The sequence below is a fragment of the Phaseolus vulgaris genome, chromosome 2 (assembly GCF_000499845.2).
Source record: "Phaseolus vulgaris cultivar G19833 chromosome 2, P. vulgaris v2.0, whole genome shotgun sequence".
NCBI lineage: Eukaryota > Viridiplantae > Streptophyta > Magnoliopsida > Fabales > Fabaceae > Phaseolus > Phaseolus vulgaris.
In genome coordinates this window covers 35,334,137-35,351,037 of record NC_023758.2, presented here as the reverse complement: position 1 = coordinate 35,351,037, position 16,901 = coordinate 35,334,137, and the positions used below count along the sequence as shown (strand labels likewise).

Below are 16,901 nucleotides of genomic sequence, written 5' to 3'. Positions count from 1 at the left end.
CTTTATTATACAACGTTGAATATAAGATCTTGGAATGACTCTATATACAACACAATAAAAAAAAGTGTTTTTCTGCATGCATGCACCTACAACACAAACAAAATTATAATCACCACCTGATGTGTCAATATTTAATGTTTGAAAATATTAAACAAAAATTACATGAAAAAAAACTTGTGAAAGAAAGAAAAAAACATTACAAATGCTGGTATAGTAGAGTTGGGTAAAGGGTAATAATATACGCACTAATGAACAATTCTTCACAAATTAGGTTGGATTAGTTTTGAGAAAAACAAATCCACTCCAATTTATTTCAATTTAGACTGACTTGTTCATCCAATTTATTTAAGAGTTAAATATGTTTTTTTATTTATATATTATAATACGAAATTGATTTTTGCTACTAATTTTACACTATTAAAATATTTATAGTATAAAAATAATTGTAATGAATATTTTCTACGTGGAATTTGTTTAATTTATATTCTACTTCCTCAACTCATTGAAAATAGTTACACTAAATATCAGTATATAATCAAAACAACAACGAATTTTGAAAAAAAATAATTTATGACAAAAATTAACAATCATTTCACAAAGTATATGAATGATTTAGAGTATGATTTAGAGTTTAAATGAAAGACAAAAATTATTTTATTTATAATAGAGAAATGAAAGACATATTTAACCTTTTATTTAAATATTAAATATGATTAATTTATAGTATTGATTAAAATGTATAATAAATATGAAATTATTATTTTATAGAAGCTACCAAACACATGATGCAATATTAAATAAAGTGGAATATATACCAAAGTCGAAGTGAGTTTGTGTTGAATGAACCAAAAACAATTAAAAGAAGCTAATATCTGATTATAGAAAGGAAATGGAGGCATAGAAAGTCCTTTTTTTGATTCTTTATTTGGAGGGTAAAAATAAAAGATGTTAAACACAACCAAATCTGGATCTAATAAAATTCTAAAAAATGAAGAAAGGAAAGTGGGTCATGTAGCATTGCCATCCTGTTCTCTTACATAATTGCTTACACTCATTTATTGAACTCATCTTGCTTTAAAGATTTCCAATGTCAAATATTCTCTTTCAATATTTAATTAAAGAACCCACCAATTCAATTATTTTACATTTTCTGGTATCAACCCAAACACACTTTTGACGTTCTTTGACCAGCTCATCCACCAGCCCATGAGCCGGCCACAGCCTTCAGTTTCCAAGACGCGATTCTCAACCGCAATACTAGACTTTTACCGAAAACAGAAGCAATGCGTGCGTTGGCCAACCAAACACGGTCCTAGACTTGGAAACGCAGTACAAAACAAAAAATACCCAACACCAGAAGTACAAGGGCAAAACGGGAAAACCACCTCAAAAATCTCCCTCCAACCCCACCTCCACCTTCCACTTAGTTAAAATATTGCTTTCGCCACCAAAAACGATGAAACCAAAAACTATTTTCTCGTTTTTCCGTATAACCTTTTTTTTCCCTTCCTTTATATATATATATTTCTTTTCCTTCGGATTTTCCTGACACGTTCTTTCTCTCCTCATGGCGCCCACCACCGGAGACCTTCAACTAACTTCTCCCGGCGCCGGCGAACATTCCGACGACCTCGAAGATGTTCGCCTCCTCGATTCCTACGACACACACTACATCCACCACGATGAAACCAAGCGGATTCAGGTCAGAATCACCGGCATGACCTGCGCCGCGTGTTCCAACTCCGTCGAAACCGCTCTCAGGTCCGTTGACGGCGTCACCCACGCTTCCGTCGCTCTTCTTCAAAACAAAGCTGACGTCATTTTCAATCCGAGCCTCGTCAAGGTTTCTATAACATTCTCCGTTGTGATTTCTTCATGGTTCGTTTGTTCACTTTTATTTGCGCGAAGCTGTTACGTTAGGTGATGGTTTGATTGTGTGTTTTTTGAATGAACCGTAGGATGACGACATTAAGAATGCGATTGAAGACGCAGGTTTTGAGGCGGAGATCTTGCGGGAGTCCGGTCCGGCGGACCGCGGCGGCGGAGCCGCCGTGGTGGGGCAGTTCACGATCGGCGGGATGACGTGTGCGGCGTGTGTGAATTCCGTTGAGGGCATTTTAAAGAGGCTTAATGGAGTGAAAATAGCGGTGGTGGCTTTGGCTACTTCATTGGGTGAGGTTGAGTATGATCCCAATGTGATTAGCAAAGATGATATTGTGGCGGCCATTGAAGACGCTGGTTTCGAGGGTTCGTTTGTGCAGAGTAATGGGCAGGGCCAGGTTGTGCTGGGGGTTGGTGGTGTGTACTCTCTGGGTGATGCAAAGGTTTTGGAAGGGATGCTCAGTGGCCTCAAGGGGGTGAGGCAGTTTCGGTTTGACCCGGTGTTGAACGAGCTGGATGTGGTGTATGACCTTGAAGTTATTAGTTCGAGGTCATTGGTTGATGGAATCCATCTGGGAAGTAATGGCAAGTTTAGATTGCATGTTAGGAATCCATACGCTAGAATGGCTTCCAAAGATGGTTCGGAAACCTCAAATATGTTTCGGCTTTTTAGTTTCAGCCTGTTTCTCAGTGTGAGTATCTCTTTGATGTCACTTTGTTTATTCTTCAGTGATGTTTGTGTATTCCTGGTTTTGTTTTCTTTCTTTTTTTGACATCGTTTTCACTTCACGGTGAGCTTTCTTTATGGGTATTTGGAATAAATGTTAAAATCCCATGAATTCATGATTTGTAGGCGTTGTATTTTAGTATGTACATGAATTTTATCTTAAGTGGTATTTTGTCTTCATATCATCATGTTATCTGGGCTTAGACCCCTAGGTCCCTGTATAAGGAAAAATGTTTTTGACAAAGGTTAGTCTTTTAAATGGAATTTTTGTTTTGAGATATTGGTTTCTTACTCTTGGCCAGAGATAGCTTAGACACCGAAAAACGATATGATTCTTTTTCTTCGTAGAGACATATAAGTGAAGCAAAGTGAGATATGAGATTGCTGCTGAAGGGATTTCTATTGCAAGTGCTCACATCTCTGTGAGTCTCTCACATTATGTAGATATGAAAACGCTACTCTGTTTAACGTCTGAGAGTCTGTGTTAAAAGTCTATATTTTTGTTTAGGATCTTTATTTAAACTTTCATTCATTTGTACTGATTTTCTCATCATGCACAGATTCCTCTATTCTTCATTGGGGTAATCTGTCCTCATATTCCGCTGGTCTACTCCTTGTTACTTTGGAGATGTGGCCCCTTTCTCATGGGTGATTGGTTGAAGTGGGCATTGGCAAGTGTCATTCAATTTGTGATTGGGAAACGCTTCTATATAGCGGCCGGAAGAGCTCTAAGAAATGGTTCAACAAACATGGATGTCCTGGTTGCTTTGGGAACTACAGCCTCTTATGTTTATTCCGTTTGTGCTCTTCTTTACGGGGCCCTTACAGGATTTTGGTCTCCAACATACTTTGAAACAAGTGCTATGCTTATAACATTTGTATTGTTTGGCAAGTATTTGGAGTGCCTTGCCAAGGGAAAGACATCTGATGCTATTAAGAAGCTAGTGGAACTTACTCCAGCAACAGCTATATTGGTTGTCAAAGATAAAGGTGCATGCCACTTTAGTTTGATGTGCTTTCTTTTCTTAATAGAGAACAAAGGCGAAACAGCTTGGGTTTTGATTTATTTTATATTTAGAGTGAAAATTCGTTAATCAGGGGATTTCATATATAATCTAATATTCCATTGCAACATCAGATTAGAAAACTTGCCAACAGTTGTTTTGTTTTCTAGGTGGTAAAACTGTTGAAGAAAGGGAAATAGATTCCTTACTCGTTCAACCTGGTGACACATTAAAAGTTCTTCCTGGTACAAAAATTCCTGCTGATGGTATTGTTACTTGGGGCTCAAGTTATGTAAATGAGAGTATGGTGACTGGTGAATCGACACCTCTTTCGAAGGAGGTCAATGCATCTGTTATTGGAGGTACAATTAATTTGCACGGTGCCCTTCATATTCAAGCAACCAAAGTAGGGTCTGATACAATTTTGAGTCAGATAATTAGTTTGGTGGAGACAGCCCAGATGTCCAAAGCTCCCATTCAAAAGTTTGCTGATTATGTAAGTATTCTTGTCATGCACTTTTACATATTAGGTAACGATTCTGTTCTGAAGTTAAGTGAAATGTTTCATGTCTCTCAATGACCAAGCAAATGAGAACTAAATAATTTCAGATTTTAAGTGATGATCAACTGATTTGAATTGTAAAAGATAATTTGAGTACCAAGGAGTAAGGGTTTAGTGTTCCTGTTAATTGGCATATCTGATTAAGCTTGTAAGAGTTGGGCTAATATTTTGATGCCTCACCTCTGACAACTGAAGTTCCTTCTATGAAATTGTTCATAAAGTCGGATAGTTAAGTAATTCTTTGTTTTGGTTTTAGTCTCTGCTCATAATTTCTGCAACTGTTTTTTGTCCTTGCTAATAATTCTTTTATAGTACTCACTATAACTTTATAATATTGTGATTGATTGGCGCCCAACTAAATATTAGATATGATCTCAGATGCGATTCTTTTGGCTTGCAGGTAGCAAGCATATTTGTTCCTACGGTTGTGATTTTGTCATTATTGACACTACTGTGCTGGTAAGATTAGCTTGACTGGTTTTGCGTACTTAAAAAAGCTGGTTTCTAATCTGTAATTGGAATTCTTATCACTACTTCTCTCTAAAATTGTAGGTATATAGCTGGGGCTCTTGGAGTATACCCAGAAAAATGGCTGCCAGAAAATGGAAATCACTTTGTTTTTGCCCTTATGTTTTCAATATCTGTTGTGGTGATTGCATGTCCATGTGCACTTGGTTTGGCAACACCAACTGCTGTCATGGTTGCAACAGGGGTTGGGGCAAACAATGGCGTGTTAATTAAAGGAGGAGACTCCTTGGAAAGGGCTCAGATGGTGAAATATGTCATATTTGATAAAACAGGCACTCTAACTCAGGGGAAATCCAAGGTTACTGCTGCGAAGGTATTCACAGGAATGGATCGCGGAGAATTTCTTACATTGGTGGCTTCTGCTGAGGTGACTTTCAATTTGTTGACGATGGTTATTTCTTTGATTCTTATACTCGGTTTATGGTATTGACGCAAATACACACTATTCAAGCCTAGATCTAATTATAGAGGATTTATAAGTGTCATATTTTTCTACTTTTCTTTCTCCCTCCTCGACTTAGACAGCTCAACTTCCCTCAAGTACTGACATTCTGAAACTAGATTAAGACGACCATTGTTAAAGCTCTATATCATCTTATCCTATTTGTTTGTCAGAAAATTTCACTCTTCCATTTTTTGTGATGCCTATTAGAGGAATCGACTGTATTTGTTTAATATATATATATTTTTTAATTTCAGGCTAGCAGTGAACACCCTCTGGGAAAAGCAATATTGCAATATGCCCGCCATTTTCATTTCTTTGATGAGTCTTCTCCTACCTGTGGTACCAAGAATGGTGCTGAGGAGTTCAAGACAGGGTGGCTTTATGATGTCTCAGACTTCTCTGCTCTTCCAGGACGGGGTATCCAGTGCTTTATAGATGGGAAGCGTATTTTGGTAAAGTCCTTTCGCAATTGTGTTATGTCTTTTATTATGTGTAAAAGCTATTTTCCAGAGAGTTGCTTATTTGAGGCAGTATATTTTTTTTGTGTTTAAAAGCTATTTTGGTTATTTGAACAGGTTGGTAACCGGAAGCTGCTGGAGGAAAATGGCATAGAGATTTCTACAGAAGTAGAAAATTTTGTTGTAGAGCTTGAAGAAAGTGCAAAGACAGGGATACTGGTAGCGTATGATGATGTATTAACTGGAGCCTTAGGGATTGCAGACCCACTCAAGAGAGAAGCTGCTGTTGTTATAGATGGCCTCCGGAAAATGGGAGTCATACCCGTTATGGTTACTGGAGATAACTGGAGAACAGCTCGAGCTGTTGCCAAGGAGGTTTGTATATATATAGTATTCCCTTTTGCTCAGAAAGTATGACATTGAGATAATTTTGGAGTTTGATTTCTTAGTTGATGCATTTAAAATTTGGACTTCTACTTAAAAAGAAAACCAATATTTTAGAAAGGGAATGTAAGTATGACAATTAACTTGATTAGTCGACGGAAAGTTTTGTATTCATTGTGTGAAAGAATAATGTTCACTCTCTAGTTCTGAACTCAAATATATGAAAAAAAATAGTCATGTTTGATTGACTTAAATATAAGTAAAATTTAACTAATTCAATTCTATTTCATGCTGTTATTCAAAAAATATCCTTATGTTTTTAAACTTCGACACCATCCCTATAAATATGATTAAAGGTTATTTTGAAAATTATATTTATTTTATGAAATAAAAGGCATCAAATAAAATTTAACTAACATTCTGAATTAGTGTGAAAGTATGTTAGATTACTTATATATGAGTTCGGAAGTAGCATGATTACCTATTTTTCTAGCCTCCCTCTTGAGCGTGCTGTTTTACTTATTTGAAAGTACAATAGTAATATTTGAAGGAAATGAATTTACCAAAAAAAGTACATTGCAGATTAGAAACAGTTTTAAGATTGTTACTATAAATATCCTATTTCTGTCTGAGCCGTGTATTGTAAATGATAATGGAGCATGTATGATTGTTTATGAGAATTGTGACATAAAGTTGTGGTAGAAATTGTTGTTATTATGAAAAGTGGGCTAAAATGAGGTTTGTGTCAGGTTGGCATTGAAGATGTAAGGGCAGAGGTTATGCCTGCCGGAAAGGCTGAGGTTGTCCGTTCATTCCAAAAGGATGGAAGTATGGTTGCAATGGTGGGTGATGGAATCAATGACTCGCCAGCATTAGCTGCTGCAGATGTAGGTATGGCAATTGGGGCAGGGACAGATGTGGCAATAGAAGCTGCTAACTATGTGCTGATGAGAGATAACTTGGAAGATGTGATCACAGCCATTGACCTCTCCAAAAAGACCTTCTTTCGTATTCGATTGAATTATGTATTCGCAATGGCATACAATGTTGTTGCTATACCGGTTGCTGCCGGGGTTTTCTTTCCTTCCTTGAGGATCCAGCTCCCACCATGGGTTGCTGGTGCATGCATGGCTATGTCATCTGTCAGTGTCGTATGCTCTTCTTTGCTTTTGAGAAGATACAAAAAACCCAAACTTACTACAATACTTGAAATAGTTGTAAAGTAACCATTATTCAAACAGAATAACTTCTGAGGGTGCAAATCAATTTGATCACCCATTGTAAATGTTTTTGTAATTGCATAGCTCTTCCTCTTCTTCTTATCTCCCTCTCCACTCACTCAATTTCACATGTTTCTGCATATTAGTTCTACTTAACGCCTGCTGTAGTTGTTGTTCATCAATTTTTCCATGTAAAATGTCAAATGTGTGTTAAAGTATAGGGATTGTTGAAGGAATGGAAAGATGGAGTTATTGAGGGATGTGGTGGCCTTGTGCTCACACAATATTTTACTCACCAACAAATGCATCTTACGTAACAGGATTTTACCTTTTCACTTTTCATTAAACTAAATTGGAAACCAAACTCTATGTTGATCTAGAACCTTATTCAACTATTTAGAGCTTATAAATAAACCTTTCATATCATCATTTAATTTATCTCACATTGAGGGCTTTAATTCAAGACATTCAAATTTCTATAAAAAAAATATCTTTACTATACTACTTGTGATCTTGGACTTATCTTTAAATTTCAAGTTATTTATTTGATAAAAAATGTACAACTTTTACTTCTACTTACGAAAAATCAATTCCTCTTTAGAATAAACATAATATATTATTTTGAATAATTTTCATGTTTATGTAATTATTATATTTTTATTTACCTAAATTGAAAATTATAGGATTATGAATCTGCAAAAAAATAGCATTGTTATTTGTTTCAAGGTTAAATAATGTTGGTTATTAATTTATATTTTATTATTATTAATTATGATTTTATTATTCTAAAATTATTTTAGTGTTATTATTGTATTAATGATCAGTTTACAGACTTGTTAGTATTCCTATTTTATAGCTTCCAGTATTTGTAATTTTATTATATATATATATATATATATTATCGAAGTAAATCAACCTGAATGAGATTAGTTCAGCAGTTTTGCAATCTTTTGCAATTACCTTCAATAAGTTTCTACAACCTTTTGTCTTCTCTTATTTTCTTCAATTAATTTCTACAAATAAATCTAAGTATTTATTTTTTATGCAAAACACAGATACAATATATACATAATTGCATTTTTTTTACTAAGGTATTCTAAATTCGATTGTCTATGATTGTGACTTTTACCCTTAGACAATTCAAATTGTTATCGCACAACGCTGACATATCCAAACATTTGGTTTTATCTTGTTTCCCATGTAGACATGATTGTTCAAGGATTAGGTTTGAGACTGAAAAAAGGTTATTTTAAAGAAGAGTGATTTTTTTTTTTTGAAATGTTGAGTTGTAAAGAAAAAGCGTTGAAAAATTTATAGTAGATATGACTGTAATAGAATAAATTTTTAATATTTATTTAAAATAAAATAAAAATTATTTATTTTTGTAACAAGAAAAAGATGAATAAGGAGGAATTATATGGTTTGGTGAGAAAGGGAGTTTGACTTTATGTAATTAGCTAAATTCACGAACGAACCCATATAACATCACAAATGTAGACAATTGAAATGATTGGTTTATTGGGTATGATTGTTTTAAAGATGAGTGTGCATTTTGAAGGAAATTATGAAAAGATCTTATTGTATTATAAAGTTTGAATCATTGTTAATTTGGTATGGCCTTTTTTCAGTTATGTATTGCTTCTTGCTTAAAATATCCCAACTATTATTGCTTACTATATATTGACGGTTATATAATTTTGAACCTACCATTTAGATAAATGGTTCATAAATTTTATGAAATGTCACAAGTCCTCATAGAAGCAAGAGAATGAAATGTGAGGGAACTTCTTACATGGCACAAAAACAAAATCTTCAGCTTTGGATATTACATTCTGGCTTTGAACTTTTTTTAATGTTGTCTAATGGCTTTTTGGGTTATGTTTAATTTTTATCCACTTCATTGTTTCAAATTAGTAGGCCAACTCTTCCAAGACCTTCATATTTTTTTTGTGCACCTCTATAAAAATCAATTTTAATTTAAAAAAAAAATAACAAAGAATAATATCACATTTTTAAATAATATTAATTTCACCCTGCATTCATTGACAAGAAGATTCATTGTATTGCTTTTTAGAATAGATTTTACAATTCATAATAAATTTTAATGAAGAAGTGTTACTAATTGTACAATCCGATATACATTAAAAAAAATGAAAAAGATAAATGAACGAAAACATAATCACCATTAATAAAAATACCATAAAACTTACTTTAATCATCAACATTTACTACAAGCAATCACTTAAAAATAAAAACATCTTAACCAAACTCAAAAAGATATTATTGGATTAAAAAAAATATAAAAGTATAGTGGAAGATTGAGAGAGAATTTGCAGATTAATATTGTATGTTTAAAAAATCAACCATAGCTGATCCAAGTAATTCACCAATGCACAAATCGACTACACCCTAAATGACCTCATTACTTCAATCAAAGGTTCGATAAACAATACATTGCTAAAAAAATTTAAACTTTAATCATAGGATTAATAAACAGTTACATCGTTGAAGAAGAAACTTTAATTTTTAATCATAGGATGTTGAAAAAAACTTTAACCGTTAATCATAAGATCGATAAACGAACACGTGATTGAAGAAAAACTTTAATCTTTAATCATAGGATTAGTAAACAACCACATTGCATAAAAAGAAACTTTAATTTTTAATCATAGAGTCAGTAAATGATTGTATTGCTAAAAGAACTTTAATATTTAATTATAGGGTCGATATATGCAAACAAAATTAAAGCAATAACTAAGGTTATCATTTATCATACATCAATGCAAATTATATTATAATTTTACAAAATATCTCTTTCTCTCTCTAATATATATCACAACAAGAAAATCATCAAATAGAAACCAGTTTTTAGAAACCAAAATAATTAGTTGCAATAGTAACTAAATTAGAGACCATTCTAGAAACTAAAACAAAAATTGGTTTCTAAATTAGTTTCTATTATTTTCTATTATGGTTAAATAGTTTCTAAATTGGTATCTAATTAACAACAAAGGTTTTATCTACCAATTATTTAATTTCTAAATTTAGTTTCTAAAACCTTGGTTGCTAATTAGAGACCAATTTAGAAACTATTTAACATTAATAGAAAATAATAGAAACTAATGTAGAAATCAATTTTTGTTTTAGTTTCCAAAATGATCTCTAATTTACTTACTATTGCAACTAATTATTTTGGTCTCTAAAAATTGGTTTCTATTTCATGATTTTCTTCTAGTATATATATATATATATATATATATATATATATATATATATATTATTTTTAATTTTTATTTTATTTTATTTTCTCAACCATTTTATAAGTTTGCCTCGTATATAATATTACTGCATGTTATCTTAATTATAATAATATAAATAAAGTGATGGTTGTGTATCGAAAAATACTTAAACATTTTTTTAAAAGAACATATATTTTTACACTAATAGTATAGTATAAAAAAAATGCATTTAAGAATTATTTGATGCAAGACAATTTTTTCATATCCAAAAATAGTGATTCCTAGAAATGACTAAAACTTATTTAAATGGTAAAAAATATTTATACTAATATTTTGAAAATCAATCATTAGTAAACTCTATTACTTATTATTACCAGATCTTGTTTAAAGATTAATAAATACAATACTATTTTTTCGGACAATTTTAAAAAAGCTTTTTAAAAAAATTGAAACCAGTAGTCAATATAATTTTTTAATACTAAACCATCTATCCTTTTAAAATGAAGAGAATATTTTTATTTTTTTTGGAATCTCTTAAATTATTAAATTTTACTTTTATTTAAAAAAAAGAGTGTTGGTTTTGAGATATGATCTTATATTTTGGGAATATTACTTTTGATAATATTTAAAAGTATAGTAAAATTTTATAACTATTAAAACTAAAATTTAAAATATTTTACATTTTACTTTTGTCATCTTACTGCCCTTTTTTATAATAAGTTTGTTTGGTTTGAAAAAAAATGTTAAGTTTTACATCCATAAGATAAAAATAAAATAAAATAGTTAATTTTATTTTAATTAAGATAACCAATGAAGATAAATTCTTTAGTAAAATAAAATAAAGTAATTAATCTAAAAATAATAAATAATTACAGCAAGTAACCAATATCTTTAAAATATTAATAATGATTTTTATATTTAAATAAAGGCAACTTAGTAAATTTTCTATATAACAATTAATTATGTATGCTATATGGGTTATATATATAATTTACGTAATTATTCACATAAATTTAGGTTGAAGCTCTTCACATGCATTTCCGTTTTTGCCCCAGTTTTCATCTGTGTATATTTCCAGAATTTCATAACCAATTTTGAAGATAAACAAAAAGTCATTAAAGGGTACACCATAGAAGTCAATAATCCATTATGGGTTTAAGATAATGGATTATACATGTGTTTTCTCTACATAATCATTACACATAATCATTAAACCTAATCAATTATGATTAAAAAAATAAAAAATAATAGATTATGTATTAAAAATATTATCAAATATAATTAATTATGGCTGAAAAATAAGACATAATCATGATTTAAAAACATCATAAAAAATAAGGAATAATAGATAGTAATCAATTATCTACGTAGTTTTTGTTTAAAAGGTTTAGAGTCTTTTTTTTTATAATTTATTTTGTGAAAATTTTCATCTTCTGACAACGATAATTAACATGTTTTTTTAAAATAATTATTCAACGATATCATAAATATTTTAAATTTTTTTAATTAACTCATCTACTTATTAAAATTTACTTTTAATAACTTTTTTCTATTTATAATTATCTAATAACTTTTAACTGAAGTATTTTATTAATAATATTTTAATTTAAATAGATTTCATATATAAATAAGTATTTTATTTCTTATTTTTAATTAACTGTAATAATATAGTAATTAGTTAGTTAAATATCTAATTAATTATGTTCGTTATATATTTTTTTTTTACAATTTTTAATATTACAATTCATTTTCTAACGGAAAAATATATTTTTATTAAAAAAAATTATATTCGGACAAATTCATTCTACTTACCATAATCCAAATAATCTCATTTTTTTCACACTTTCCTCTCAAAACACATTACTCTTTCAAATTTTCATAAATTCACTCCATAATCCAAACACACCAGAAGTACAATGAAAAATAAATAAAACATCTATTATTTAGGTATGTATTTATTTGATTTATAAATATATTATTTAGTAAGGTGTCTAACTTCATTTATTTTATTTTATTATTTTTAATCACACACTTATCCATTTTTTTATATTTCCAATCACACATTAATTCCTTTTATTTTATATTATTTATCTATAGACATGCATGGTTCCATTTTATTTATGTTATTTATATTCAATTATACTATCGTCCATTTTATTTATATTATCTTGAGTCACACATTACTCTATTTTATTTATATTATTTATTTTTAGTCACGCACTAATCCATTTTATTTATATTATTGATCTTCACTCAATCTATTTTATTTGTTTTATCTCTAGTCACATACTGGTCCCTTTTATTTATATTATTTATATTCAATCACGCTTAATCCATTTCGTTTTATTTATATTATTTAATTATATTATCTCACTAATATGCATTTCTTGATTATAATCTTGATTATTTATTTTATTCAACAAAGGAATATGATAGAAATTATTTTGAAAAAATTATTATGCAAGTATAATAAGACTTTTAATAAATAAAGATTTGAAAATATTGTAGATGGAGTTTTGACCTTGGGATTTAAATAAGTAAATATTGTTGAGATTTCTAGCATTAAATTGTCAACCATGATAATTTGGACTAGTCACTACAAAATTTATTCAAATCTTTCTTGTATGCAAAAAATGAATTATATTATTGAAACTACAGAAGGTAATTTTTATATTATTTTGATATGATATTATTTTACATTATATTTATTCTTACTTTCCTATTTTATTTTTGGTGCATGAAAAAAAAAAATACTCACATTTGAAAATATTAAGTAAATAGATGAAGGCTCTAAAATAACTCAATCCATTCTCTGTCGTCATTATCGTATTTTTTGGGGGAACAAGTTGGAATACGAATATTGTAGACAATTCAGTTACTTTTCATGGGACGAGACTCTTCTCCCTAACATTCGTCTCAAATATGGATGTCCCAGTAATTTTAGAATAATCTATCATGGTCGCTTTCTACATACTGCCTAATCTTTGAAGTAATCCCCTAATCAATATATTTACTCTGCCACTGTAAAATAAAGTAGTAGTGTTGCGAAAAAAAGGATTTATAGTGGTAAAGGAAACATATTGATCAAGGAGTTCATGTCTAAAGATAAGGGTGAATACATCTAGTTTATCTAGTAGACCTTGAAGTTTGATTTGATGTTGGTATCAAAAAGTTCTAAATTTATAATGAGTTATGTTTGGACTTTGTGATTTTTCTCAACTTGTTTTTGCTACATGAGTTTTTGTTTTGAATGGTTTCCCTTGTTCTTCTAGAATAAGCTTTCTATGTTTGCTTTTGGATTATTCACTATCAAGGAATCTCTTTCACCATCGAAGGAAGACAAGATGGTAATGCAACTTATAGGAAGAATCACAAAACGAGTGGCTTGCAATAAAGTTTTATTTGAAACCCAATAATAAACACGAAATGCTCTTATGAAAGGAGGAGGTTCACTTGAGACGAGGTGTAAAAATAATTAAGTCTCTTTTATGAGTTTTGTGGACTCTTTAAAGATGAACTTGAATTAGTTGTTTATATGGAAATAAAGTCCACTTACAAAAAATTCTTTAATAGTTAAGTCAACTTACAAAAAATTCTTTAATAGTTAAGTCAATTATAACTCAAAGTAATAATAATATTAAGTAGTTGAGTATTGAGAATATTCTCTTGTCTTTACAGCATAAGCATATGTATTATTTTTTTAATCATATCATGGTTAGGGAGGAACAAGATATTCCTAATTGGATTCTAGATGAGTCTAGTTGTTTCACTCTTAAATCGGCTAGGACTTTTTTCTTGGAACTAGGAGTTCCCTGTGGTTGGTGTAAAATCATTTGGTTTTCATATATTCCATCTTCCAAAACTCTAGTACTCTGGAAAGTTTTTCATGGGCGGCTTTCTACAGATCAACATATTCATAATAAATGTTTGCATATATGTTCTATGTGTACGTTTTGTGAAAAGCACGAGGAATCTATTCAACGTTTATTTTTTGAATGTTATAATGCTTTGCATATTTGGAGTTGGGTTCGATAAATTTTTCTTACTTCTCAATTCTCTAATAAGGATGATCTTCTTTCTTTTATTAAGAGTGATGATAGTCCTTTGGTTAAATTAATTAAACTTGTTGTGATAACCTTTTCTATTTGGATGATATAGCGTATGAGGAATTATGCTAGATTTCAGGATAAGATTGATGCTTTTAGGGCTATTTCGGTAATTAAAGATTTAACTTGTCTAATGGGAAATTCGTCTAAATCTTTAATGAAGAATGAAATGTTGGATTTCAACATGATTAAGTTTTTTGGTATTAATACTCGTACTGGTAAAGTTCTTCATCCTCTTTCAGTTAGATGGGAGTTCCCTTCATTAGACTGAGTTAAAATTAACTAACATTGATGGGGCTGCTAGGGGATATCTTGGTCTTGCTACTTGTGGAGGTATTTTTCCGTAGGAATATGGGTGAGTTTATTGGTGTTTTCTCTATATTTCTTGAAGTTCAGACTGTTATGGTTGCTTAGTTTTATGGAGTTATACATGTTATAGAAGAAGCTCAAAAGATGGGGCTTACTAAATGTATGGCTTGAATGTGAATTTGTCTTGGTTTGTGCTGCATTAGGACTAATGTTCTCTGGACGCTTCATAATCGATTGAATACTTGTCTTAATTATTGTGGGAAAATTAGGTTATGGTTACTCATATTTTTCGTGAAGGGAATGTGTGTGCTAATAAATTGGCTAATTTAGGATTTATTCATAGATAATCATTTCATTGATATAATAGGTTTCCATCTAGTATGTTCTTAAAATTCTTTATGAATAGGTATAGTCGATCTTTGTATCATTTTTGTTAATATATGAGTTTTGGTCTAATTCCCCCATATTTTTTTTGTATTTTTTTTTTTAATAATACTTTTTTCATGTGATGACAGATTATTGTTGTTATTTGAGGTGTCAGTCTAACTGAAATGTCAAGTTGCATAATGATGTCTACATGAAAGTATATATATATATAAGTAGTTGAGTATTGAGTGAATATTTTCTTTAATATTAATGTATATTTATAAATTTTTGAATCTCACATAATAAGACTACATATCAAAATATAAATTTAATTTATAAATAGGTATTTAAATATTGATTTTCAATTAAACTGACCATTAAAGTTAATAAATAACAAACTATCATATTCAATTTTGACATTCATAATAATAATAAAAAGTTTAATAATGATATTTCGGAGATAGATAAACTACATACAATTTTTTTAAAGAAAATACTAAATTTTGACAATTTAAAATACAAGATATTATTATTCAATCTCCAGATAATCACACTCATCTCACATGTCACCAATTAGTTGATATAAAAGGAAAAATAGTTTGAGAGAAAGAAGAGAGAAGAATGTACAGATAAAAGAAAGTGTGTATGCAAATAGCAACACCAGTTATTCTTAGCCCGATCCATACATACTCGATTCAATCTTGATTTATTCTTGGCCAATTTCAAAAAGGTGCACTCACATCTTAGTGTTAACTTATTCAAAACCATTTTTTTTAATTTGATTAAATTACTCAATTGGTTTCATCTCTTTAAATAAGGTTTTGAGTTATAGATTGTGGACAAATTAAATGTGATTGGAAGCAAAAATTTCAATAAAATAGTCTTGCCAAATTTTCTTACAGATATTAGTTATCAATAAAATTAATAGATTTTTTACCAATAACATTGTTACTAAAAGAATTATTCATTTTGTTAATTTTTAATCTTTATATATATTATTTTAAAAATTTAGACTATGAAGATTAAAAAGAAATTAAAAATTATATATTGTAACACCCCAAAAATACATCTAACTATTACAATACATGTTTTACATATTTTTATACAAGCTTAGAGTTTTTTTAAAACATTCCTAATACATGATTAAGACTTATAGAAATACAAATATTTACAAATCCATAACTCAAAATAAAACAAGCCTTTAAGGCTCTCCTGCACCTGTATGGTCATCTATTCGTCTACGTAGTACTGTGATCGGTTCAAACACAACAACAAAAACAAGAATAAGCTAATGCAAAGAAATTCCATAACATAATTCATGCAAAAAGAACCAATTAGACTAATAGTTTATAAACATTTCTTTAAATATTTTCATATAAAATATCAATATTAATTTCATCATTCATATAAACCACACATGGATCTATTTTCAATTACAATCATTGGATTTCATTTCAATTCATAACACTTTCATTTCATTTGTCTTGTATGAAAATAAGTGAAGATCTATTTATTAAACTACATATCAACAATTGAATATCACTAACACTACACACGTATATGTTCGTATATGTTTTTTCCTTTATTCCTTAGTATATTTTTTACATTTTTCTTGTGTCTTAATTTTTTTCTTCTATTTGGTTCCATAATTTTTTTTTCTATCAAGTAATCC

General features: G+C 29.7%; 1 protein-coding gene across 1 annotated transcript; it reads left to right on the top strand.

Moving 5' to 3' along the window:
- The first annotated feature begins 1,429 nt into the window (after positions 1-1,429).
- LOC137811698 (copper-transporting ATPase RAN1-like) lies at positions 1,430-7,311 on the top strand. The gene is made up of 9 exons (XM_068613528.1): positions 1,430-1,843; positions 1,959-2,573; positions 3,169-3,598; positions 3,783-4,108; positions 4,575-4,633; positions 4,727-5,069; positions 5,402-5,599; positions 5,723-5,980; positions 6,739-7,311. Exons 1-9 carry the CDS (start codon positions 1,568-1,570, stop codon positions 7,213-7,215), a joined length of 2,982 nt encoding a protein of 993 aa, XP_068469629.1. The 5' UTR covers positions 1,430-1,567; the 3' UTR covers positions 7,216-7,311.
- The last annotated feature ends 9,590 nt before the right edge of the window (positions 7,312-16,901 follow it).

Excerpts from the sequence above, each read along its gene's own strand:
- LOC137811698 (XM_068613528.1), top strand. The coding sequence starts at position 1,568 with ATGGCGCCCACCACCGGAGACCTTCAACTAACTTCTCCCGGCGCCGGC. Across the intron at positions 3,599-3,782 it reads ATTGGTTGTCAAAGATAAAG|GTGGTAAAACTGTTGAAGAA; the intron begins GTGCATGCCACT and ends TTTGTTTTCTAG. Across the intron at positions 5,981-6,738 it reads CTCGAGCTGTTGCCAAGGAG|GTTGGCATTGAAGATGTAAG; the intron begins GTTTGTATATAT and ends GGTTTGTGTCAG.